The sequence below is a fragment of the Oryx dammah genome, unplaced genomic scaffold (assembly GCF_014754425.2).
Source record: "Oryx dammah isolate SB20612 unplaced genomic scaffold, SCBI_Odam_1.1 HiC_scaffold_18, whole genome shotgun sequence".
In the NCBI taxonomy this organism is placed as follows: domain Eukaryota; kingdom Metazoa; phylum Chordata; class Mammalia; order Artiodactyla; family Bovidae; genus Oryx; species Oryx dammah.
Window position 1 is genome coordinate 5,355,532 of NW_024070202.1, and position 26,655 is coordinate 5,382,186.

Below are 26,655 nucleotides of genomic sequence, written 5' to 3' on the forward strand. Positions count from 1 at the left end.
CTGAACTATAAGAATACGTTTTTAATGATATTTCCTAAGTGGTTTGTTTTTGATACTGTTTCTTTTAGCATGCTAGATTTCTATCTTATATTATCTAGATGATTTTCTAGCTTTATAACAAAAGTGAAAGCAAGTCATAAATGCAGTGATTATGGAGTTTGTTTCTTTGAAAATTTGGTTATTTACAGAAAAAAAAAAAAACCTGTGATTTTCACCTTCCTCTGACTTTCCTTTCCATCTCTGTCTTGGGGTGAGTTGAATGCTCCGTGTTGAGTGGAGGCTGGCAGAGTGCGTCTTTGCATCTTCATTACAGATGACATAGGCCCTCCTCCATATACACCACCATAATGGGACCTGGAAGAGTTTCTAAACAACTCGTGGAATAAAATTTAAATACTACCAAGCAGGTGTGATATTCCTCCATTCCAGTTCCATTAAGTCAGGTGTTTACTGGTTCTAGTTGCCGCTGTGTTTAGTACACACTGCACCTTAGTTGTCTGTCTTCCAGGTATTAATTTATGGGGATGGGGGTTGAAATCTGTGCAAATGAAGCTGAGGGTACATATGAACCATGCAGTCTGTTCATCACCAAGGAGAGCTGTCTTTGTTTTTCTAAATGCATTTTATGACTCTGACAACATGTGGTGTCTAACCCTCTCTTTAGAGTCATCTCAGTTGATTTGGCTGTGCTAAAAATCACCTCTGCTGCTGCTTTTAGAGACTGACTTCTGATCTTAATAGCCATCATATCCTGGCTTCGTTGCAACATTAGAGTTACTTGTAGCAAAAAGTGAGGAAAGGATTTTAAGCTTGCTGAAGGCAGGAGCCATTTATCATTATTATTATTACATTTTCATGACCCTGTCCCTAGCAGCTAGGCCAGTGCCCAGAACCAAGAGGAGGGACCTCACATGTGCCTGCTGAGTGCGTGTGTATCACGTTCAGAACTATGGCTGCTGAAAGTCAATTTCTGGGTCATTGTGTTGCTAGAAACAAACAGTGTAAGCAGAGTCAGATTACACACAAAAATAGAAAAATAAAGTTATTGGTGCTGAAGTTGATATCCCAATTGCCCAGCACTCTGAAGTTTTAGGCTAAGATTTTGAATATTGACTCCCTCACTGGAAAGGGGAGAGGAGACAGAATTTCAGAATAAGAAATGATGTCCCACACTTCTGTGGACAGCTTTGGGAAATTTGTTGCTGCCCCTCCTCTCCTTGATCCACGTGTGTAGGTCGGGGATTTGGGGGACCTGGCATCCGGGCCCGCAGCTGCCTTTCCAAATACCTGCCAGACACCAATTCGACCGCCCAGCCCAGCCTGTTCTGTGACAAGGTGTTTGTCCAGGAGGAGGGCAGGTGTGTTCCTGGGGCAGAGGCAGGTGAGAGCAGAGCTGCATTTGAATGTTGCTGATGAGTCACAGTGATGTGGATTGTTTGAGCCTCCTGGGGAATAGCGCCCTTTCCAAGGGAACTGTGAATGATGTGACTGTGTGGTACTAGTCCTCTGGGGTCCTCAGAGCCCCTTCTTTTCTTGGCTTTTGTCACTGCTGTCAAGGAGCAGTAATAGCCCCTTGCAGCTCCCCAAGGTGAGGAGAACGTTCCTCCACTCTCGGGTGCTACGCTGAGACCAGCATCCTCCACCGTCAGGAGGATGTCATCCTTACCCAGGCTGCCGTCTGAGGAGCAAGGTAGAAACAGTGTTGAGGGGGTTTCCTTTCCTCTTGAGAAACGGAGACTAGAAGTTAGAGTGCATGACTAGAGATGAGAAGTTACAGACTCTATGTATCTATTTGCTGTCAGATAAGTCTTGGAAATCATACTCTGGATGTTGCGAGTTCAGCAGGACCAATGAGTCTGGTGAGTTGAGAGAGGTTGAGTCTAGAGCCTTGTTCCAGAGCAGAAAAAACGCTGTAGAGCCATTTCCAAGCTGAATGTGGAGGCCAAGCTGAATGTGGATAGCCAAAGGTCAAGAAAGTCCGAAAGGCTGGTTGTGGTCATGCCCATAGAGGGGTGTGGTCTGTTCAGACTGGGGCATAGCATGCTTGTCTTTACTTGTTCTGCACACAGTCACCTTCTCAGATGTTTGACCTAAGGCTACTATTTAAAACTGTAGGGGATCCAACAAACAAAAGTTCAGGACCAGCTAGCTTCACTGGGAAATTCTATAGAACATTCAGAAAATTATACCACTCTTTCTCAAATTGTTCCAAAAAGCACAAAAAGGAAGGAACACTTCCAAATTCATTGTATGAGGCTAACATTACCCTGACACCAAACTCAGAAAGGGACACCACAAGAAAAGAAAATTATAGACCAATATCCCTGATTAATGTAGATGTAAAAAATTCTCAACAAAGTATTAGCAAACCACATACCACAATCCATTAAAATGTCCATACACAATGATCATCTGGGATTATTCCAGGGATGAAAGCATGGTTCAACATCAGCCGATCAATTAATGTGACGTACTTCAGTAACAAATTGAAGGATAAAAATCATACAGTCATCTTAACAGAGGCAAAGAAAGGCATTCAACAAAATTCAGCATCCATTTATGATAAAAACTCTCAACATAGTTGGTATAGTGGGAATGTACCTCAGTATAAAAAAGGTCATCTATGTCACGCCCACAGATAACATCAAACTCAAGGCTAAAACTAAGAACTTTCTTTTAAGATCAGGAACAAGACAAGGATGCTCCCCTCACCACTTTTAATCAAAATAGTATTGAAAGTCTTAGATCAATTTGGCAAGAAAAAGAAATAAAAAGCACCCAAATAGGAAAAGAAGTAAAACTATCACTATTTGCAGATGATGTTGTACCAAATATAGAACACTGTAGAGACTCCATCAAAAAAAAACACAAAACTGTTAGAACTAATAAATAAATTCAGTAAAATTGCAGCATTACAAACTCAATATATAGAAATCTGTTGCATGTCTATATATTAATAGCAAATGATCAGGAAGAGAAGCTAAGGAAACCCATTTACAATCAAATGTTGAAGAATAAAATATAGAGACATATATTTAAACCAAGGAGATGAAAAACCTATACACTGAAAATTATCAGGCATTGCTGAGAGAAATGGAAGAAGATAAAATAAATGGAAAGATGTCCTGTGCTCATGGATTGGAACAATTAATATTTATATCCTTATTATCCAAAGCAATTGACAGATTTATTGCAATCTTTATTCCAATGGCATTTTTCATGGAAATGGATAAAGCAATCCTAAAATTTGTAAGTAGCCACAAAAGACCCTGAATAGTCAAAGCAATCCTGAGAAAGAAAAATAAAGCTGAAAACTCTGTGATCTTAAACTGTACTACAAAGCTATGGTAATCAAAATATTATAGCATTGGCATAAAAACAGGCCGATCAATGGAATAGAACAGAGAGCCCAGAAATAAACCCACACATATATATGGTCAATTAATTTATGACAAAGCCATACAAATATATAGAAAGAACAGTGTCTTCAATAAATGGTGTTGGGAAAACAAGATAGACATGCAAAAGAATGAAACTGGGCCACTATATTACACTGTAAATAAAAATGAACTAAAAATGGACGAAAGACTTGAGTGTAAGACCTGAAACCATGAAACTCCTAGAAGAGAAATAGGTGGTAAGCTCCTTGACATCAGTTTTGGTGATTATTTTTTGGATTTGACACCAAAAGTGTAGGTAACACAAGCAAAAATAAATAAGTGGGACTCTCTCAAACTATGGGAAGGTGGCTCAACAGTAAAAAAAAGCTACCTGCAATACAGGAGGCGGAGGAAGCACAGATTTGATCCCTGGGTCAGCAAGGTCCCCTAGAGCAGGCATGGCGGCTCACTGCAGTATGCTTGCTGAGGAAGTCCCGTGGGCAGAGGAGCATGGTATGCTGTGGTCCATGGGCTCACAAAGAGCTGGACACAACTAAAGAGACAGAGCACGCATGCACAAATCTAACCACAAAGCTTCTGGGAAACAAAGGGAAACAGCAACAAAATGAAAAGGAAACCAGCTGAATGAGAACAATTTTGCAAATTTTATATTCAATAATGGGTTAATATCTATGGGTTAAAAAATATATATAAAGAACTCACACAACTAGATAGCAAAAAGACCCCTAACACTTCTATGAAAAATTAGACACAGGATCTGAGTAGACATTTCTCCAAAGAAGACACAGAAATGGCCAACAGATACAAGAAAAGATGGTCTGCATCAGAATCCTCAGAGAAATGCAAATAGAACCACAGTGAGTATCATGTCCTACCTGATAGGTTGGCTCTTTCCAAGAAAATAAGAGATGAGAAGTGCTGGTGAGGATGTGGAGAAATGGGGGCCCTGTGCACTGTTGGTAGAAATGTAAATTGGTGCAGCCACTATGAAGAATAGTAGAGAGGGTCTCAAAACATGAAAAGTGAAACCGCCATATCACCCAGTAATTCCCCTGCTGCTGCTGCTGCTGCTCAGTCGCTTCAGTCGTGTCCCACTCTGTGCGACCCCATAGACGGCAGCCCACCAGGCTCCCCCGTCCCTGGGATTCTCCAGGCAAGAGTACTGGAGTGGGTTGCCATTGCTTTCTCCGAGTAATTCCATTACTGGATATTTACCCAAAGAAAAGAAAAATACTAACTTGAAAAGATATATATGCTCCATGTGTATTGCTTATAATAGCCAAAATATGGAGACAACCTAAGTATCCATAGATGAAAAAGTGAATATGATGTGGCACAGGTATCGAATGGAACATTATGCGGCCATAAAAAAGAGTGAAATCTTGCCATTTGCAACAATGCGGATGATGAACCGTGGGGGCGTTATGCTAAGTGACATGTCAGACGGAAAAGACACAACACTATATGATCTCCCTTATATGTGGAATCTAATTAAATAAACATACAAGTGAGCTCATAGATGCGGAGAACGGATTGTGATTCCCAGAGGCATGGAGGAGGGGAGGGGACAGGATAGGTGAAGGGAGTCGAAAAGTATAAACTAAGAGCTATAAAAGTTATAAAATAAATCAGTCCTGGAGACATCATGTACAGGCCTGCTAACTGTAGTTAATAAGGCTGTATTGTCTATTTGAAAGTTGCTAAGAGAAAATATCTTAAAAGTTCTTATCACAAGGAAAACATTCTGTAACTGAATGTAGCGACAGATGCTAACTAGACTTAATATGATCATCTCACTATATCTACAAATAGTGGATCAGTTACAAAGTAAATAAAATAGTAGCGCATTTTCCCCTCAGCCTGCACGAATTCAGGGCTTCTACTGCATAGTGTCCATGGCACACAAACTCTTTTGACAACTGCCACCAAATGATAAGGGTAGGCTGCAGAGCTTTACCAATAAGTTCCCTAGATTCAGAGACTTAGATCAGAGGTTCTTGATTCTGACCATAGCCCTTCCAGGATTGGAACTGTCCAGGGATGGAAGCACTAACCTTTCAAGGACAGAAGAATCCAGATGACCACGCTCATCTTTCCATCCATTAAAAGGAATGATTGTGAACAGGGGTTTCTACTGGCCAGTCTGCAGGTTGCTTGGACATCATGTCCACTCACATGTCATCAGTGATAATGCAATGACAGAGTCTCAGATAGCAGCAGAGAGCCTGGGAAGTTGGTCTTGATGGGTGGCTGTGTGACTGAAATCAAAGAAGGGAGGCTGGTGTTTGCTGGAAGCTGGTGGTCCCCAGTGTTGCCCCTGAAGCGGGACCAAGAGTCTGGGCTTCCTCCTGTCGCTGCCTCAATGTCTGCTGCTTTTCTTGATGGGAGGAAGGGAGAGGCTCTCAGCAAATGATCTGAGTTAAAATTAACACACTGTTTGCAGCCATTTAACTCGTTTCCTTTGTAAGAGAATATAAGGGTCTATTGGGCTTCCCTGGTGTCTGAGAGGTTAAAGTGTCTGCCTGCAATGCGGGAGACCCGGATTCAATCCCTGGATCAGGAAGATCCCCTGGAGAAGGAAATGGCAACCCACTCCAGTATTCTTGCCTGGAGAATCCCATGGATGGAGGAGCCTGATGGGCTATAGCCCACGGGGTCACAAAGAGTCGGACATGACTGAGCAACTTCACATCACATTGGGCTTCCCAGGTGGCGCTAATGGTATATAAAAAAAAAAACCTCACCTGTCAATGCAGGAGACATAAGAGGTGCAGGTTCAATCCCTGGTTTGGGAAGATCCCATGGAGAAGGAAATGGCAATCCACTCCAGTATTCTTGCCTAGGAAATCCCATGGACAGAGGAGTCTGGCGGGCTGCAATCCATAGTGTTGCAAAGAGTTGGTACGACTGAAGCAACTTAGCTTGCGTGCACACATAAGCTTCTGTGTGAGACTTTAGGCAGCTGAACGTGCTGTAAACGAAAAACAGAAGCAACAGGAGAACCCTCAGCAATTCCAAGTTAGTGACATTTTGTGTCCATTTTTAATTAATAATATTTCAGTAATGAAATTACTAAAGTTAGTTATATTTCAGTAATAAGATGTAAGTATTAATACATGAATTTTTGATTAAATTTCTGATTTGAATTAGTGGGAATATTACTTAATATTAATTAAATAAAATTCATTCAGTAATGAAATGATGTAAGTAAGTTTATGTGGAGGGATTATATTTACATTTGCTTTAGCATAATAATGTGGACAATCCTTCTTTTTTGTTATTATTTGAAAATGATTTGCTACATATCTTGTAACTATATATTTAATTATAAGTTGTAATATTTGGCAGCAATAAAGCAAATTTAACAGTGCAACATTATCAAGGAACAGGGTGGCTGCATTTGAAACCCTAATTCGTGTTCATTTAGCATCAGCCATGTGCAAGTAAAAGGCACCCTCCGTCTACGCTGTGGGCTTCTCACCAGAGTGTTAAGAACTTAGTCCCCATGAGAGCCCGGACCCAGCCAAGAGGACAGAACTGGGCCCCAGGTCAACTCCCCTATGCTGGAGTTTAACCTTATAAGACAAGGTAATGGTAGCTCCCTGGCAGGCACGTGGTGGTCCTCAGCTAGTTGTGCACCTGAGGATCTGGGTTCCTGAAAACAGGCCTGTGGTCTGGTTTGGCCCAGCACCGAGGATCCCTGAGTCGGACTGAGTTAGAGGATGCCTGTGCTAGCGCAGCCGGAGCATCCCCATCTCAGACCCGAGAAACAGAAATGCCACAGAGACCCTACAGGCCAGCCAGCCAGGGCCAGAGGAGGTGCCGTTTCCAGGCAGACTTGTACTGCTGATTGATTTGTGTGCGAAATTGCTTTAGATTGTGCAATGATGTCTGCCTTTACCAGCTCTTCCTTAGCGACAGAAAGTGTAAATAAAAACACCCTGTGAAAACACTCATGGCAGTGGATTCCCCTGAAAGAAGGGGCTGCTGCTGCTGCTGAGTCGCTTCAGTCGTGCCCGACTCTGTGCGACCCCATAGACGGCAGCCCACCAGGCTGCCCCGTCCCTGGGATTCTCCAGGCAAGAACACTGGAGTGGGGTGCCATTTCCTTCTCCAATGCATGAAAGTGAAAAGTGAAAGTGAAGTCGCTCAGTCGTGTCCGACTCTTCACGACCCCATGGACTGCAGCCCACCAGGCTCCTCCGTCCATGGGATTTTCCAGGCAAGAGTACTGGAGTGGGGTGCTGTTGCCTTCCAATCCTGTGCCTTCTGTGAAAGCAATAAGTACAGTGTTTCCTGTGTGGTTGTGTTTGTGAGTGTGTGTTTGTGCAGCTATGCACAGCATGCATGAACATGCACAGAAGTACCTCCCTAGAGACTGACAACTGGCAGCATCTTAAATAGAAAGAAATGTGACAAGGCCTAAAGAAAATGATGACTTTTGTTTCTGTGTCCCAGACATTCTGGAGGAAATAGTGAAATAAATTTGTCAGTGACTCAGATCTGTGAACTAGCAAATTCACCAAACACCATAGAAACAAGAAGAATGTGTTGATTCAATCATTTCATAAAATGGACCAGCCAGTTTAAAAATTGCTCATGAAGCAGGAGAGAAAATGTAGCCTGATTGTGGACAGGGGTTACATGTGAAGTGAGATTCATACACAAACACAGAACTCTTGAAGGAAGTGCAGTCTGTGGAGGAGCCAGCGACCTGGACTCAGCTGCCCGTGACCCTGAAGAGTGGACAGTGCAGGGAGCTGCCTGTGACTGATGTTTGAGGGGAGGATAGTCCCCACCGTGGTGTTCAGAACCCAGGCATGTGCGACCTTGGTGACAGCGACCTCATCATTAGAGAGGTGACAGGCCCTGACCACTCACCCTGACTCACAGAGGGTGGGGGAGGACCCCAGTCCTCAGGCTCAGGCACAGCGTGTGGGATGTGGGGGCAGGTGGGCGCCGGCTTGTGGGCCTGGCACAAGGGGAGTGAGGCTTGTCTCAGAGACTTGGAAGAGAGCCCAGAAACAGAGGCTGAGGAGTCTGCATTAAAGTCAGAAATGAGGGCTTGAGTATTTTCATGATAAGAGATTTTTATTATATATATTATTGTATTATATGTCCTATAATATGTATGTGCATGCTAAGTCACTTCAGTCATGTCCAACTCTTTGTGACGCTATGGATTGTAGCCCACCAGGCTCCTCTGTCCATGGGATTCTCCAGCAAGAATACTAGGGTGGGTTGCTATGCCCTCCTCCAGAGAATCTTCCTGACCCAGGGATCAAACCCATGTCTCCTCCATCTCCTATACTGCCAGGCAGGTTCTTTACATATTATATATGTTATATTCTACTGTTTATGTATTATATATATTGTATGTAATGTTATATATTATTTATTGATATATTATTTGTATATCATATAATATAGTATTTGGAGGAGGAAATGGCAACCCACTCCAGTGTTCTTGCCTGGAGAATCCCAGGGACGGGGGAGCCTGGCAGGCTGCCAACTGTGGGGTCGCACAGAGTCGGACACGACTGAAGCGACTTAGCAGCAGCATGATATAGGATAGTACATTGATATAATAAGTATAATTATTATATATATTAATGTATAACATATAGTGAACAGTGAAAGTGTTAGTCACTCAGTCATATCCGACTCTTTGTGACCCTATGGACTATAGCCTGACAGGCTCCTCTGTCCCTGGGATTCTCCAGGCAGGAATGCTGGAGTGGGTTGCCATTCCCTTCTCTAGGAGATCTTCCTGACCCAGGGTTGAAACCTGGGTCTCCTGCATTGCAGACAGATTCGTTACTGTCTGAGCCACCAGGGGATTCCCAAGGTAACAGTATATTTAAATTATATATATTATATCTGTGTGTGCGTATGTGTACGTGTTTCCTCACACATGCACACACATACCCAGAGCCCTGAAAAGCGGCTGGGGTGCTATTGGGTAGAGGCCACTGCAGTGCCGGGTCCCTGAAGGACGGGGCACTGTGGGCAGCCCCCCCGGAGCCGCCTCTGCTGGCTCTCACTCACCCGTTGGCCTCCGCAGGCTGTTCCTGGGCGCTTACTTAGGGAGCAGAGCCCAGGCAGCCGTGGGTCAGAACCAGAGAGCCTGGCTCGAGGCGGGCAGAGCTCCTGGGGAGGATGCTTGGAGAGCAGGGGCGCTGGGGGGAGCCCGAGAGGAGAGGCTGGACAGAGCCTCCCGGGCGGCGGCATCGTCTCTGTCTCAGAAGCCACTGTGTCTGGGAGAGAAGACGGATGGCAGTGGGGCTCCCGTGGGCAGGTCAGGCGGGTACCCCAGATTGGAAAGAGCACTCACACTTTTGCTTCAGGCTGGTGGAGTAGCCCCTTAGAATCTGGTTGGTGAAGCATGCTGACAGGTGCCCACTGGGGGTCTGAGTTCTGAGAAAAGAGAAAGCGGCGACTCTCTTCCTTTCCTCTGGGGCCCCTGTCGCTCCAGCTGCGCCCCCCGTCGCTCCAGCTGTGCCCCGTCCACCTGCCCCGTGTGACCCGGGTAGTGAGAGGTGGCTCAGCCTGCCAGCCTATAAACCAGGGTCTGCCTCAGGCTGCTGTCCAGACTCTGCTCTCAGAGGGACAGACTTCCCTCCCCTTCTGAGTACCTGTCAGGCCTGCATGGACATCCCTGGCCTGGACGACGGCCTGCTTGGCTGGTTTACTAGACAGACCCCCCCCTGCTAGCTCCCCACGTGGCACCCAGAAAGAGAGGTGCCCTGCATGTCGCCTGGAATGATAAACAGCAGCAGGTAGATCTGCTTCCCAGTTTTCTGATGGGTCGTAGCAACCATGTTCTGTAACTGTTGTAGGCTCTGGTTTTCCTCCTGGCTTGCTCACCTGGCGGTGAAAGGATTGGACAGAACCCCTCAAATCTCCTTTGACGTTTCCTCTCTTCCCTGCCTGGGATGAGGAAACCGGCATCTGATCCGAAGTCCCCTCTTCTAACCCTCCTCTCTCCTGGGCCTCTGAGCTGTTGTCACCTTTCTCCCCTGCAGTCACCTTTCTCCTTCTCTTTATTTCCAACTGGAGTTAGTGTCTTCAAGGGAGAGTGCAGAGTGGGCATGGGTCAGGAGAACTGCAGAATCTTGTCCCTAAAGGTCAGGTGCGCAGACAAGGACAGGGTGCCCAGGCTGCAAGAGAAGGTCACAGATGGCCTGATGGGACCTGCAGAGCTTTACAGGTGGACATCACAGGCTGCCTGATGGGACCTGCAGAGCTTTACAGGTGGATGTTACAGGTGACACTGTAACATGTGTGGCCTGAGGCCCTGTCTTCATGGCCAGGTTGGCACCCACTGGGTCAGCTATGTCTTCTGCAGGCAGTGGAGCCCCAGAGAGGGATCGGGGGTGGGTCACTGGTGCTTTGTTAGTTAATAGTAAAGCTCCAGAATTTGATTGATCTCCTTAAATCAGATGGAAGCTATTCAAGGTTCCCCTGGAAACAGCATTCACTTTTATGCTTTTCTGAGGGGAGGTCTGAGGGGCAGAAATCTTGTATAGTTGTTCCCAGTGGAGGTTTGTCACACGTGGGAACCCCTACCATCCTTGGGCTGGAGATCAGGAAAAATGTCCCGGGCTTATACTCTAAGGCTCCGTCCTGAGAGAAAAGGAAAATGAGCCTCCTCTGCCCTGGGCAGTGTGCTGTGACGGTTCCAGGGAGAACTCTCCAGTGGTGGCTCCTAATCTTGCCTTCCAAAGCAGGTGCCTGAGGGCCCGCGAGCCTGTGAAAGGATGCCTGGGGTCGTGATGAGCTACAAAATGCAAACCCAAACCAGAGTGAGGTGCCGCTTCACGTCAAGAAGATGGCTATGATTTTTTAATAAAAGGAAGATAACAGATAGCAAGTGTTGGCAAGGATGTGGAGGAACTGGAACTCCCCTTTACTGACTGTGGAGAAGAATATAAAACAGTGCAGCTGCTGGGGGGCATGAAGCGTAGACACAGCAAATCTGCTCCGAGGGACCCACCAGAGTCGAGGACCGAGCTTCAAGCCAACACTGGGACACAGCTGTTCACAGTGGCTCAAGTCCCCAGAGTCAAAAACAAGCCTTGTGTCTGTCCCCAGATGAACGGGTTGAACAGAATATGCATTCTCTGTGCGAAGGAGGATTATCTAGCCATGATGAGAAAGGGTGCTCTGACCCAGGCTGAGACCAAAGGAAGCTTGAAACCTTCACGCCGAGTGAAAGAAGTCAGACCTGGAAACCACGTGTTGTTTGACTCCGTTCATGTGAAGCAGCCAGGGAAGTCCACTGAGAGTCAGAAAGCAACCAGGTGGCCGCCAGGGGCTGGGGAGATGGATGGGCAGTGGCTGATGAATGGACCAGGGTGTCCTTTTAGAGGGATGAGCAGTTCTGGAATTGGATGGTGATGTCTGAGCATCATCTGGAATGTACTTCATGCTTGTGAACTGTACATTTAAAGGTGGTTAAAATGATAACTCTTATGTTATACATATTTTGACACTTAAAAAAAATCAAATACCTACTCCCATCCCAGAGTGTATGCTGAAGTGGATCTGGGATGTGACTGGCATCTCCCATTGGGTTAGTGTGTGGGAGCTGAATGACCCTACTCATCCCTGCTGTTTCTGCTCCAGTTTGGGGTGGGATCCCTTCCTTCCCCCACAGCTCTGATTCTCCCCGCTCTCGGCCAGCATTTGCTCAGACTCCCTTCTGGAAGGGGACCACCCTTCTCTGTTTGCCCAGGAAAGTCTTCAAAATGCCGTTTCCCTGTTTTCTTTCTAACTGGACTTTTTCCTTGGTCCCTCACATAAGGGTCCCATCTTCAGTGGTGAATTTTGGGGTCAGTCTTCTACAGAGTGAAACCTGTGGTTAGCAAAGGATGAGGGATGTCTTTGCAGGTGAGAGGGGGGCGTTTGGACAGTGCCCTGAAGAACTGGTCTCCTCAACCAACAGACAACTGAATCACACCCAGACTTCCTGCTTCTTTAAAAAACGAAAACCCAACTGCTTTACTTGAAGGTGAATTTTCTAGAAAAGACATTTTATCAACTTGACTTCCTCCATCTAACGACTCAGTTATCTGGACTTACAGAGCAGCCTTCCTGATTTGGTAGGAGTGTTAGAAATCGTCTGGTTGCTTACAGGGAGAGTCTTTCTCATTTTATTGAATAGTTTTGTTTCTATATGGAGAAAAGGCATCTTTTTCCGTCAGCCCTGAGACCCAGCCAATACCAATGGTATTCAGGAAACACACATGAGCCACTTGACATGCGAGGCTTGCTGTCCTTTGGAGAAATCCATTAATCTCAATACCTTTATTGATTTATCTCCACTGTGACCATGTAGGAAATCTTACTCCTGGTGAGTTTTAGTAAACAGAACTCACAGGTCAGCTTTCAAAGTCTGCTACCTTGTAAATTGTAGGAAACTTCACACATTTGAAAGGGAAACCTCTATTATTAAGGTTTTATGGCTTACTTCTTAGAAGAAAAGTTATGACCAACCTAGATAACATATTCAAAAGCAGAGGCATTACTTTGCCGACTAAGGTCCGTCTAGTCAAGGCTATGGTTTTTCCAGTAGTCATGTATGGATGTGAGAGTTGGACTGTGAAGGAGGCTGAGCACCGAAGAATTGATGCTTTTGAACTGTGGTGTTGGAGAAGACTCTTGAGAGTCCCTTGGACTGCAAGGAGATCCAACCAGTCCATTCTAAAGGAGATCAGTCCTGGGATTTCTTTGGAAGGAATGATGCTAAAGCTGAAACTCCAGTACTTTGGCCACCTCATGTGAAGAGTTGACTCATTGGAAAAGACTCTGATGCTGGGAGGGATTGGGGGCAGGAGGAAAAGGGGACGACAGAGGATGAGATGGCTGGATGGCATCACGGACTCGATGGATGTGAGTCTGAGTGAACTCCGGGAGTTGGTGATGGACAGGGAGGCCTGGGGTGCTGCAATTCATAGGGTCGCAAAGAGTCGAACACGACTGAGCGACTGAACTGAACTGAACTGAACTGATGGTTCATATGAATTGGAATCATCACCCCCACCTGTCAAAACTGTGCTTGAGTTTGCTTCCATTGAAATCTCACATAGAACCACAGCAAGCCATCACACATGCGCGTGCACGCACGCACACACGCACACACACACACACACACCTTGTTGTGCGGGTCTGGGTGTTCCCCTCAGGTCTCTGCCTGCCTTGTCCCCATGAGCCTAGCACTCAGCTACACTCACCTCTCTCCACTCAGCATCCCACCACCTCACCCAGTATTCTTCCTCCCCTGCCGCCTCCACACCCGCTGTGGAGCCTCCACACTGACCTGGGGTCCCAGCACGCCCACCACCTTCCTGCGGCTAGGCACCTCTGACTTACACCAAGGCTGGTTTCCTTTTCATTCACAAGCTTTTCACAACTTTCTGGCTCTCTAAACTGGTCTTGGTGAAAGCGGTCAATAATGAGTAGTCAGCATATTCCAAGCAACCCCTGTGATTGTGAACAAGTTTTCAGGAGGTCCTGAAAGCAGCAGAAGGCTCAGAGTTCCAGAGTATTCAGTGTCTTCCCTGAGTTTAGTTGGAAGGCAGATACTGCCAGCTGGATGTTTTTGGTATGTTGTAAGGAAAAATCTGACCAACAGAGGAAAGATCTCTGAAATTGCTCTGAAGCTTGAAACTATCAGAGAGCTTCAGTGACAGAGTATTTTGTTGGCCAAATAGCTTCTACAACTTATCTTCTAAAGCAATGTCATTCCGAGGAACGTGGCCCTAGAGAATGGCTATTTCCCACTCACATCACATGATAGAAACTAGATTCCTAAGTTCTGTGTGTCTGCCCATCACAAGGATTCATTCTCACGAAGCTGATGGGTTTCAGCCTCTTTGTTTGCCCTTTGCTCTGAACTGATGCCAGATTTCCAGGGCACAAGAAGACAGGGTACCCCCCTGGCTGAGGGATTCAGCCAAGGGTGTGTCCTTCAGGAAGGCTGTGCTCTGAGGATAAGGAAAAGCAAGCAGAGCCTCCAGGGCGGTGCTGGCAGCTGTGGTGGGGAGCGGTGTTCCCTGCCTTCACATCAGAGGAGCTCTGATAGACCCGGGCGGCCCTGTGAGTGTGGGCGGGAGAGCAAGGCCCACCTCCTTGCAGGCTCTGTCATGGGGCCCTGCCTTATATCCCTGCCAAAACCTGTGTCTGAAGAAAAGAGGATGTGCTAACAGGTCTGACTAACTTCTCTCCCACTGAATTTTTTGATAAAAAGAGAACGAAACAAGGAAGGAAGGAGGGAAAGAGGAGAGAAAGGAAAAAGAAAGAGAGGAAAGCAAAGCTATTGAAATCTTTCAAAAGGGGGCAGCAGGGTGAAAGGAGAGGAGGGATGCAAGATGCTTGGAACTGACCAGTTGAATCCCATTCCCCAGGAGCTCAGGCATCCTGAGGAGTTCAACTCGTTTCCTTGGGCCTCATTCTCCCCATTAAAACTCTAAAACCATGCCATCCTAAGAATATCTGGTCTAATTTAGAAGGAGGTGATGCTGATAAGATCATCGATGGCTATTTCAGATTGTACTTACTATAACCAAAATATTTTCCTCAATATTTAGGCTAAAACCTCTGTCTGAATGCCTCGCCAACCATGTCAAAAGGGCGACTTTATCATGTGCTTGATTCTCGCAAGGTAGTCTTTTTTTGCCAGAATGAACAGTTTTGAGAACTGGGAACAAATAACTCTTCCTCCTTACTTCTTTTTTTTTTTTTTCCTCCTTACTTCTTTATGAAACCAGTTTTTTTAAGTTTTTATTGAATTTGTGGCAATATTGCTTCTGTTTTGTGTTTTGACTTTTTGGCTGCAAGGCATGTGAGATCTAAGCTCCTCAGGCAGGGATTGAGCCCACACCCCCAGCATTGGAAAGTGAAGTCTTAACCACTGGACCACAAGGGAAGTCACTGAAACAATTTAGACAGAAATGTTTCAAGTACAGCATTGCCCCGTTTGTCTCAGAAGCATATTCTCATCGGAGGTCACGGCCCCCGTCCTGTTTCAGCTGTGACATGGATGCCTGTAAAGCTGCCTGAGGCGGGTGATGTCAGCAGCTCCAGCAGAGGATACAGTGGGGCCCACACGGAGAGGGCGATGCTCACCTTGGGTACTCTCAGCGTCCTGCCCGATGGACTATGAGTAAATGAGTAAGGAGGAGAACCTGCTCTTTGCAGTCCCTGTGAACCCAAGAACCATTCTAGGGAGACCCAGCGCTCCCAGAGCCTTCTCCAGGGCTATAGGGAGCTCTCACAGCAGTGCTGGCCCCGTGGAGACCACTGTGCCTGCAGTGATGGTCCCAATAGGTTAGGGGCGGAGCTATTCTTAAGGCCAAACCTGCAGTCACCCACCCGTCCCTGGGAGCTCACGGCTTCTCAGGACGGCTCCTTGGAAAACCCCCAGAGTTTGTGCATCTCCCCAGAGAGAAGCCAAGAGAGTTCGTGGCAATGAAACAAATGTCGCTGGTGTATCAGGAAAACAAAGGGTGTTGCAGTCATCAATTCACATTACAGCCACCCAGATGTGAGGGAGCTCGGGGTGGAAACAGGATCCCCGCCATTAAAGCAGCAGACACGCAGCCGCCCCCAAGGCGGACCCTGAGAAGACTCAGGATGAGAAAACTCCACAGGAAGCTGGCTCCAGGTAGCTGAGGTCGATGTCCAAGGGATGATTTCAGTGAGCCAGACTCTTGCATCTTCCCATATAAAGAGAAGCGTGATGTCTGGTTTTCCTCAATTAACAGCAATCTTTTGATGTTTCGAGTTGCAAAAATCCCTATATATTCTGGCTCCTCCCACCTTAGCTCTTCTGAGCAGTCCCTCAGAGCTCTCAGAAGGGCTGTGTCCCAGGCTTAAGTCCTCGGTTTTGTCCACTGAATAAAACATAATTCTCAACTTTTCGGCTATGCGTTATTTTTCAGTCGAGCCATCCTGGGAAGCCATGAGCTCCCAGGGGCGGGTAGGTGACTGTAGGTTTGGCCTTAAGAATTAGCTCTGCCCCTAACCTATTGGGACCATCACTGCAGGCCTCCACAGGTGTTGTTCTGGCTGCAATAACAACAGAAGGAGATCAGGATTCACTAGAATACAGAGTACATTTCAAACAGAAACAAACATACGTATTTAATTCAAAATTAGGTATCTGTGGCAAAATGAACAGATCCCAGAGCTGTTTCCCGATCCTCCACATCCAGCTGTGCGTGTGAGATGGGCTCAAATTATCATCTTAATTTTTTTTAGTATTTGTTTCTGTGTGTGGCTCCACCGAGTCTTAGCTGAGGCACGTGGGATCTTCGATCTTCGGTGAAGGCACGTGGCGTCTTCAGTTGCAGCTTGCGTAATGTTAGCTGTGGCATGCAGACTCAGATTCCGCATGCAAGGCCTCGTTCCCTGACCAAGGCGCCCTGAACTGGAAGCTTGAAATCTGAGCCACAGGACCACCAGTGAAGTCCCATCTTACCATTTTATACTGCAGGCAATAAATTCGTGGGCTGTCAGCGGTGGTGTGAGTTCATGGTGTCGGTACTGTTTCCCATCTGACTAGCCCTCCAGTGACTGCAGAGGAGGTGTGCACCCCACAGTCTGAAGTCCCACGAGTTCTGGGTCCTAAAGGTTGGTGTAAGGCGAATGCAGAGAAAGAGAGAGCTAGCTGGGCAGTCAGGCAAGAAAAGGGGAATTTATTAGAGGGAGAAGAGAGGCTGACTGGCCCTTAAGGAGAGCCAGTGTCCTCCATTTCTGACAGGGTCTTTCTTATACCCCACCAATGAAAAATTCTCTGAAGGGATGGTTAAATTTTAGCCTGTAGTTGAGTCCTGTGGTCACGGAGCCGGAGGTCTGGACCTCCTGGTGGAGGTTGTAGCTGGTGGTCTCATAGCTTTGAGAAGGTAGGCTCCAGTGAGAAAACAGAATGTCGTTTGGGCAATTTGGTCAGTCTCAAGGATTACTGATTTTATTCTCTGTTTGCAAGGTCAACATAATGAGCCATCTTAACAAGGAAACCCCTTGTGGGCTCTGTCAGTTGGGTTTGCTTTATTCCCATTTTCATTATCCGTTGCTCTTCCTTAATGATGTATTGGGCTTCCGTCACAGGAGAAAAAAACTAAGAAAATCTGATGTGACTATGAAAGCCAGAACCTGTGAATTTTTCTGCCAACATTTGTAGGAAGGTATGATTCATTCCCCTACGAGAAAAGGATTTGATTTTTTTTTTTTTTTAATGCTATTGAACAGTTTGGGAAAGAGCAGGAAATGAGATCCCTCCTGCAGGCAAGCCATGGTCTGTTCCCCGTGAAACTTGGCCACTGAGCAGCAGGAGAAAATCCCACAACGGAACAGGAGGTGTGGACCAGGCGGTCTAGACCCTAGGCTACATGGGCCACAGTGTGGTTTACCATCTTATTTTACACTGATATGAATTAGCCTCCTAAACGACTTCTAGTACTTAGCAATATTTCTATCCAAATTATTCTGTGGATATTTTTTTCTTTATTGTGTGCACAAATTCCAGGAGTGGGGAAAGAAGGAAACGAGTTAAACCACAAATATCCTCTGGGCAGCCAAGATGTTTTGGCTGCCCCTGGATTGAAAGTTGAGAAGCCTTGTTGTGTTTCAGCGTTGAGAGGGCTTGATGGACCGAGAACTAGGGGATACCAACACTGGGGGTGTGAAGGGTGGGCTGGGTTAGGGAGAGAGCTGTGTGTGCTCTGCAGAACAGAGTTGGCTGAAAACCCTGTTGTGTCAGAACTCAGCTCTGTTCCAGAGACACAGACGCTTGAAGCCCGTCAGTGACGGGTGTCAGGACTGGAGGCGGCCAGGATCAGTGGCCCTGGGCTCCAGCTTTCTGCTGTCAAGGCCGTCTCTCTGTGGCCCTGATGAGATCATTCTTACCAAAAATACTTATCAAAGGAGAGGGCAGCCACATATTGGAACACAGCCAACATGGCAGAAACACGCTGGGTGCTAACAGCAACTCTGAAGAAAGTGGAAGGCCCCCCGTTTTAAAGATGGAGCCCTTCCTGCCTGTGTGTGCAGGGTAGGCTCTGAGGCAGCCCCCCCACCCCACCCCTCCTGCTTCAGGAAAGAGCTGACAGACTCAGAAGCCCCAGTGCTCTAAGGGCAGCAGGGTTACAGAGGAAGAGCCTGAAATAGATATAAAATAGATGTGCTGTGAAGTGCTTTTAAGGGTGTCTGCACCGAGCTGGGAACATGCTCAGGGCACTGAAGGGACCAAAGTGGGTTCAAAGAGGCGCTGAGGCTTCTGCCAGGCAGGCGTAGCTGTGGTGAGGAAGGAGGCAAGAAGGACTGCGAGTTCCAGTATAGACAGGGAGGAGGGAAGAAAAGCAATTAGGGTCGGGAATGCGAGGCGCCCTGTCACAAATTCCATGTTTAAGGGATGCCAGTGGGTCTGGGCACGCTCCAGAGATGCAGGCAGTGGACAGAGTTCTCTGCTGTGCTTCACAGGCCTTAACAAACCTCCACAGCATGAGTTTGTTTATATCCTCTCAAATGGGTGGGGGTCATGCAAGCGAGCCAGCCCTTCAGTGTAACGTGTGCCCAGCTCCAGACTTAGGTCAGCCTAGCCCTTGCTCTGGTTTGCTTCATTTACCATCCAGACCTGGCATTGTTGAGTGTGCTTAAGTTATTTTGTCTCTTTCTGTGTTCACAGTTGCAATGGAGGTACGTTTAAGGCAGATGAAGTATTTAAGAGTTCATTTTGCATTGGCTCATTTGCTTAGTAGGAGATTTCCCCGGTGGCTCAGCAGTAAGGAATCTGCCTGCAATGCAGAAGATATGGGTTCAATCCCCAGGTCAAGAAGATCCCCTGGAGAAGGAAATGGCAACCCACTCCAGTATTCTTGCCTGGGAAATCCCATGGAGGAACCTGGCGGACTGTAGTCCATGGGGTCACTAAAAAGTCAGACATGACTTAGCAACTGCTTAGTACACATCTGACGTCTGCAGAACTCGAAGATTTGGGAGAAACACTGACATTTTTCTTTACATTTTTCTATGGGAGCCTGGATTTAGTTTTCTGGGTGTAGGGCTCTTTCCTGTGGGTCCCTGACCTGTTATGAGCAGTGATGAGCAGTGCGTTTGAGCAGATGTTATGAGCTTTTGATGAGCAGTGTGTTTGATAGCGTCTTGCAGAAAAGCATGAATTGGCATAAGAAGCAGGAATTCGGTTTTCCTTTGATGTTAATATTTAAGTACAAGAAAGTCTGAGTCTCAAAAATCTTCTCAGGAAACTGAATAATGGTGTAATTGGCAGAACAGAATAGGCTGAGGGCACGTCTTACAGGGCTGCTATTGAAAATGGTGAGTTTTCTTTCTATATTTATTTCAAATGTGGTGAGCTGATGGCTCACCCACAAGTTCCTGATGTAAAATGTAAGGGCTGATTTGCCCACCCACTCACTCCTGCTCGTGTGGACTCAAGGGCCCGTCAGTTACCAAGAGCTGCTGGGAGCCTGGGACTTGGCTATGAGTGCAAACAGGGAATGATCACTGTCCTCATGGGGCTCACACTGTAACGAGGGAGAAAAAAACCGTACAAATGCATAATGACCGTAATAGCACATACTGGATGCTCACTTTGTGCCTCGAACTCTCTAAGCCTCTTTCACTTATTGTAACCCATTTAGTTCTCACCATTTCTCTGGGATGGAGGTACTATAATTGACCTCAATTTTGCAGGAGATAAACTGAGGCAGAGAGAAGTTAAGAAACCTCTCCAAGGTCACACAGCTTATCAGTGGCAAAGTCACAAGTCCAGGCAGTGTGTCCCTCTCATCTGTGGCCTGACCACTCCACTGCATTGACCCTCAGTGTGGACCACGTGGAGTGGAGACGCTGGTTCTGGGTCCCCCTAATCTGTGGCCTGACCACTCCACTGCGTTGGCCCTCAGTGTGGACCACGTGGAGTGGAGACGCTGGTTCTCCCTAATCTGTGGCCTGACCACTCCACTGCGTTGGCCCTCAGTGTGGACCACGTGGAGTGGAGACGCTGGTTCTGGGGAAGGCCAGGGCATAGCAGGGTAAGGGATGGGCATACATTTCGGTTTTATTTTGGAATTAGACTGCTAGTTATCTAAATGCTCTTCCCTGCCCTAACACTTGCATTATTCCACTAAATAGAACCTAGGAGGGAAAACTGAAAAAAAATAAAAATACATGTATATGCCTTTAGTCAGCTCCCTGGATATAGACGTTGCTCCTTGGGAACAATTAACTAGGGCGTTAGGTCGAATTTGTTTTCAGTTAATTAGGGATCTGTCGTGAAGTACTGCATTTGATGGTCACATGAAATATCCAGGGCAGGCTGATTACACTACCCTGCCAATTATTTGAAACTTCCCAAAGTTAGGAGAAACCTAAGCCCCTTCCAGGCGGTGGGTGAGATGCTGCTCCAGACGGCAAAGATGGGCTGCTTCTACATTCCAGGAGAAACACACCTGCTGATCTATTCCTTCCTCTTCTCAGCATCTAAGTACTCAGTCTGATGACAGGTCACAAATTTAAGGAGGCAAATTCATCACTGTAGGTGGGTCGAGAGTTTTCCATGATTCTAGCTGTTAAGAATTCCTCGTACAGGTTTAAACAGTCTTGCTGTTTCCTTCATGATTAGCAAAATAAACCTCATACCAGGAACCTGTCCTGTAATGGGGTCTCTGGTCATTTTCCCTGGAGAGTGAGAATAGAAGGGCTCTGCTCTCGTGATTCAAACGTTGTTTGTCTGTGAAAACGATGATGGAGAAGCTCTGGTGGGTGTTGGGTGCTCTGTTTTCATCTCTGAACATTCATGCACCCAGAAGCATCTCGGAGTAACGCAGGTTTTATATTTGTCTCTTCCTCCGACAGGGCTGCTTGACGACCCCGAACTCCCCGTGTGTGAATCCACGTTCTGCTATCCTGGGTCCATCCCTCTCTCTTGGCAACATCTCAGGGGTGTCGGTCAAGTCGGACCTGAAGAAGCGCCGGGCACCCCCTCCTCCAACCCTGCCCCGCACAGGGCCGCCTGTGCAGGACAAGACATCAGAAAAGGTAGGGAGAGGGCATTGCGTGGGCCAGCGAAATGAACCTGTGAGTTCTCTGGAAGGCCCCTGTGTGTACTGTCATCCTTCAAGCTTGTGGCTCTAGCAACAAGATGGCTCAGGGTGAAAATGTAAGCTTTATTTAGAAGTCTAGGTGAAGTGCTACATTGCTTCAATTAGGGAAGATCAGAAACTATTTTTGTGCTGAGGCCTAGACTTGTTGATTAGCATTTATCATTAGCTTTGAAATTTAGAGCATGATTGCTTAATGAGAAAATCGCAAGCACTGTAAGGAATCTGAAGTGTGTTTAAGATAGGGATGACACATAATATTAATGTAATATAGGTGCCCAAGTAATCTACATTCACAGCAAAGCTGAGAAGGTGTTTGCATTAGAGCTTGGTTTCTACCTGACATAACACCTATTTAGGGAGGCCTTGTATCTGGGGAGCCTTCAGAGCAGAGTGACTTTGCACATGACTGTCCCGTGTAACTGGCAGAGCCTGCATCCTCATAGCTGGCATCTCCCTCTGGGCTTCTTCCTTCATCTGCCTGATGATGTGCCTTGAAACACAATTTGAAATATCAGACCCTCCCTTTCCAGGGGTCAGGACATTATTTGACAAGTTTCCTGGCTTAAAGTGTGACATGGAAAAAGATTATTTGGATGGGGTGTGGGAAGAATGACACCTGCTCTGGTCAGGATGGTCGGTGTGCTCTGGGCTCTTCCAGAAGTTGAGCTCCCCTGGGCAGCAGCCGGCCTGCTCCACGCAGACTCTGAGATACAGGCTGGTGGGTAGTGTAAAGAGAAGGGCGAGTGATTCCTCACTGAGCTGAGAGGGTTCCTGGCATTGCCCCGTGAATGGGGGCATCTACATGGAGCCCCTTTAAGCCCAGCTCTCCTCCAGCAGGAGCTGACTCTCTTCACGCTTTCCTCCAGCAGGAGCTGACTCTCTTCACGCTTTCCTCCTACTCTGTGGGGTCACTTGGCTGACCCATGCCTGTTCATCTGGTCCTTGGCATCACACCCTGCTAGTCTTGAGGTCCAGGTTCTTTGGGGCTTATTCATAAACTGACTTTACTTAAAATGAATTAGAAACCAGGTCTACACCTTCCAGAGGGAAAGCTTGACCCCTGCATCATGATTAGTGGTCATGTAAGTGGTTCTGTGGCAGTGTCGTGACTTTTCATTTCCTTTCCTTCCTGGCCTGGTTACCTGTCTATCTGTGCATCAGCCTGTCTGCTTACCGGCCACCTCTCTCAGTCCCTCCAGGGGTGTTCTTTATCCTTGATGTCAGAGACGCCCTGTGCCCATCTACTGGCTTTTCCAGCCGCAGCCCTTGAAATCTGTCTGAAAAGCCTGTAACACAGTGCATTTTAGATGAAGTATTTTGATTTGTGATCAAAATAGGTTCCACTGGAGGAGGGAATGGCAAACCATCCCAGTATATTTGCTGTGAGAACTTCATGAGTTGTATAAAAGGCCCAAAAGATGAGTCTCCCAGGTGTCCAATATGCTACTGGGGAAGATTGGAGGAGAATTACCAATAGCTCCAGAATGAATGAAGCCCCAGAATGAATGGCTGGGCCAAAGCAGATACTATGCTCAGTTATGGATGTGTCTGGTGATGAAAGTAAAATCAGATGCTGCAAAGAACAGTATTGCATAGGAACCTGGAATGTTAGGTCAATGAATTAAGGAAAATTGGATGTGGTCAAGCATCAGATGGTAAGATTAATCACTGACATCCTAGGAATCACTGAACTAAAATGAACGGGAACGGGCAAATTTAATTCAGATGACCATTTTATCTACTATTTTGGGCAAGAATCCCATAGAAGAAATAGAGTAGCCCTTATAATCAGCAAAAGAGTCTGAAATACAGTACTTGGGTGCAGCGTCAAAAATGCCAGCATGATCTCAGTTCATTTCCAAGGCAAGCCATTCAACATCACAGTAATCCAAGTCTATGCCCCTTGGATGGTGAAGAAGCTGAAGTTTATCAGTTCTATGAAGACCTAGAAGACCTCCTAGAACTAACACCTAAAACAGATGTTCTATTCATCTTCAGGGATTGGAATCCAAACGGAGGAATTCAAGATATACCTGGAGTAACAGGCAAGTTTGGCCTTGGAGAACAAAATGAAGTAGGGCAAAGGTTAACTGAATTCTGCCAAGAGAATGCTCTAGTCACAGCAAATACCCTTTTTCAACAATACAGGAGACAGCTTTACACAGGGACATCACCAAATGGTCAATACCAAAATCAAATTGATTATATTCTTTGTACCTGAAGATGGGAAAGCTGTATCCAGTCGGCAAAAACAAGATCCAGAGCCTACCCAGAGCACAGATCATCAGTTTCTCATAGGAAAATTCAGGCTTAAACTAAAGAAAACCGGGAAAAACAATAGCCCAGCCAGGTGTGACTTAAATCCCATATGAATCCGCAGTAGAGGTAATGAATACATTCAAGAGACGAGATCTAGTGAACAGTGTGCCTAAAGAACTGGACAAAGGTCTGTAATATTGTACAGAAGGTGGCGAACAAAACTATCCCAAAGGAAAAGAAACTCAAGAGTCACAGTGGTTATCCGAGGAGGCTTTATAAACAGCAGAAGAACAGAGAGAAGCGAAAAGCAAGGAGAGCGGGAGAAGCACATCCAGTTAAGTGCAGAGTCACGGAGGTCGCTAGGAGACAGGAAGGCCTTTTTCAACAAGCAGTGCTTAATAATAGAAGAATACAGCAAACGGGGAAAGACTGGAGATCTCTTCAGGAATATTGCAAACACCATGGAAGTGTTCTGCCCAAAGATGGGCACAATAAAGGATAAAAATGGTAGAGACCTAGTAGATACTGAAGAGATCGAGAAGAGGTGGAAAGTGTACATGGAAGAACCATATAAAAAAGATCTTAATGAATCGGATTACTGCGATAGCGTAGTTAGTTCCCCAGAGCCAGACATTCTGGAATGCTAAGTGGGCCTTCAGAAGCACTGCTGTTAGTAAATTTAGTGAATGTGATGAAACTCCAGCAGAACTATTCAGATTCCTAAAGGATGATGCCATCAAGGTCTTGTATTCATTATGTCAGTGAATCTGGAAGACCCAGCAGTAGCCACAGGACTGGAAAAGGTCAGACCTCATCCCAGTACCCAAGAAGGGTAGTACCAAAGAACGTGCTGCCCATCAGACAATTGCACTCATCTCCCATGCTAGTAAGGCCATGCTTCAAATCTTACATGCTGGGCTTCATCATTCTGTGAACCAGGAATTTCCAGGTGTCCAAGCTGGCTTTAGAGAAGGAAGAAGAGCTAGAGATCAAATTGAAAACATCTGCTGAATTATAGAGAAAACAATTCCAGAAAAAAAAAACAGCAATGCCAACAAAGGCCAGCCTGGTCAAGGCTATGGTTTCTCCAGTGGTCATGTGTGGATGTGAGAGTTGGACTGTGAAGAAGGCTGAGCACTGAAGAATTGATGCTTTTGAACTGTGGTGTTGGAGAAGACTCTTGAGAGTCCCTTGGACTGCAAGGAGATCCAACCAGTCCATCCTAAAGGAAATCAATCCTGAACATTCATTGGAAGGACTGATGCTGAAGCTGAAGCTCCAGTACTTTGGCCACCTAATGCGAAGAGCTGACTCTTTAGAAAAGACCCTGAGGCTGGGAAAGATTGAGAGCAGAAGGAAAAGAGGGTGTGAGAGGATGAGATGGCTGGATGGCATCACCGATGCAATGAACTTGGGCAAACTCCGGGAGGTAGTGAGAGACAGGGAAGCCTGGTGTGCTGCAGTCCATGGGATGGCAAAGAGTCGGACACAACTAGGCAACTGAACAACAAAAACAACAATTTTGACTTGTATATTTCTTAAACATTTTCCACTTTTTATTTTGTGTTATCCATCATACTTTAACAGTCTTTTGATAAAATAAGCATAGGCACAAACCAAACAGGACATTCTTTTTTTGTACATGTGCCCAGCTGAACACTGCAGACTCATGAATGTAGAGCTGTTTCCCATGGGTTCTGCAGTGTGGTTCACCCCTTATTTTGTGGGGAGTTAGATCCTGAACTTTTTCATAACACACAGAGTGTTCTTAAAGCATTTAGCACTTTTCAACCACCTACCTCTGGGGGTGTCTTGTTGTTTTTGATTGGGAAGGGTATTTCTTAGTGGTGAAAAATGTGAGTTCCGGTATCAGAATAATATGGCCTTTTTTCAATAAGAACTGTATTTGCTTAATGTTATTGATGTATGTGCTACACTGTATCAGTATTTTTTTTAGTTTTATTGAGCTACAGTAGATTTATAACATATTCAGTTTCTGCTGTGTAGCAGTGACTCAGTTATACATATATAATTTTTCATATTATTTTCCATTATGATTTAATAGCAGGTTTTTTAATACTTAACAAATATTTACTAAGAATACCGTAGACTTTTTTACTTCCTATTTTATGTTGGAGTACAGTTAGTTAACAATGTTGTATTAGGTTCAGGTATACAGAGTGATTCAGTTATACATAGACATGTATCTATTGTTTTTCAAATTCTCTTTCCAATTAGGTTGTTACAGAATATTGAGCAGAGTTCCTTGTGTTATACCGTAGATCCTTATTGGGTATCCATTTTAAATAGAGCAGTGTGTACATGTCAATCGCAAACTCCCTAACTACCTCTCCCCTGATGCTTCCCCTGGTAAGCATAAGTTCATTTTCTGTATTGAATATAGTTTCTTGTGCTGTACAGTAGGGCCTTACTGTTTATCGTCCTATGTCTGCTAGCCTATATTTGCTAGCCCCAACTCCCAGCCCTTCCCTCCCCCAGCCCCTCTGCCTGGGGAACCACACTCTGTTCTCCATGTCTGGGAACCCGACTCTGCTTTGTAGCTGTGCTCATCTGTGTTGCATTTTAGAGTCTGCATGCAAGTGATGTCCTGCGGCGTGTCTTTCTCTTTGTGACTGACTTCACTCAGTATGACACTCTCCAGGCCGGCCGTGCTGCAGCAGATGGCACCATTTCACTCTTTTCATGGCTGACGGTATTCCCCTGTGCGTGCACACATCGTCTTTATCCGTTTGTCGTCATGGACATTCAGGTTGTCTCCATGCCTTAGCTGTTGTAAACAGTGCTCCAGTGAACTCTGGGGTGCATGCGTTTTTTAACATAGTTTTCTCTGGATCTGCGCCCCAGAT

At 46.1% G+C, this 26,655-nt stretch overlaps 1 protein-coding gene across 2 annotated transcripts in view; it reads left to right on the plus strand.

Moving 5' to 3' along the window:
* COBL (cordon-bleu WH2 repeat protein) overlaps window positions 1-26,655 on the plus strand; it is a 237,432-nt gene that overhangs the window by 144,451 nt on the left and 66,326 nt on the right. For both annotated transcript variants that reach the window (XM_040260219.1, XM_040260220.1), the window contains one exon: window positions 21,282-21,464. In XM_040260219.1, coding sequence (XP_040116153.1) covers window positions 21,282-21,464 — 183 coding nt within the window. The remainder of the gene's footprint in view (window positions 1-21,281; window positions 21,465-26,655) is intronic.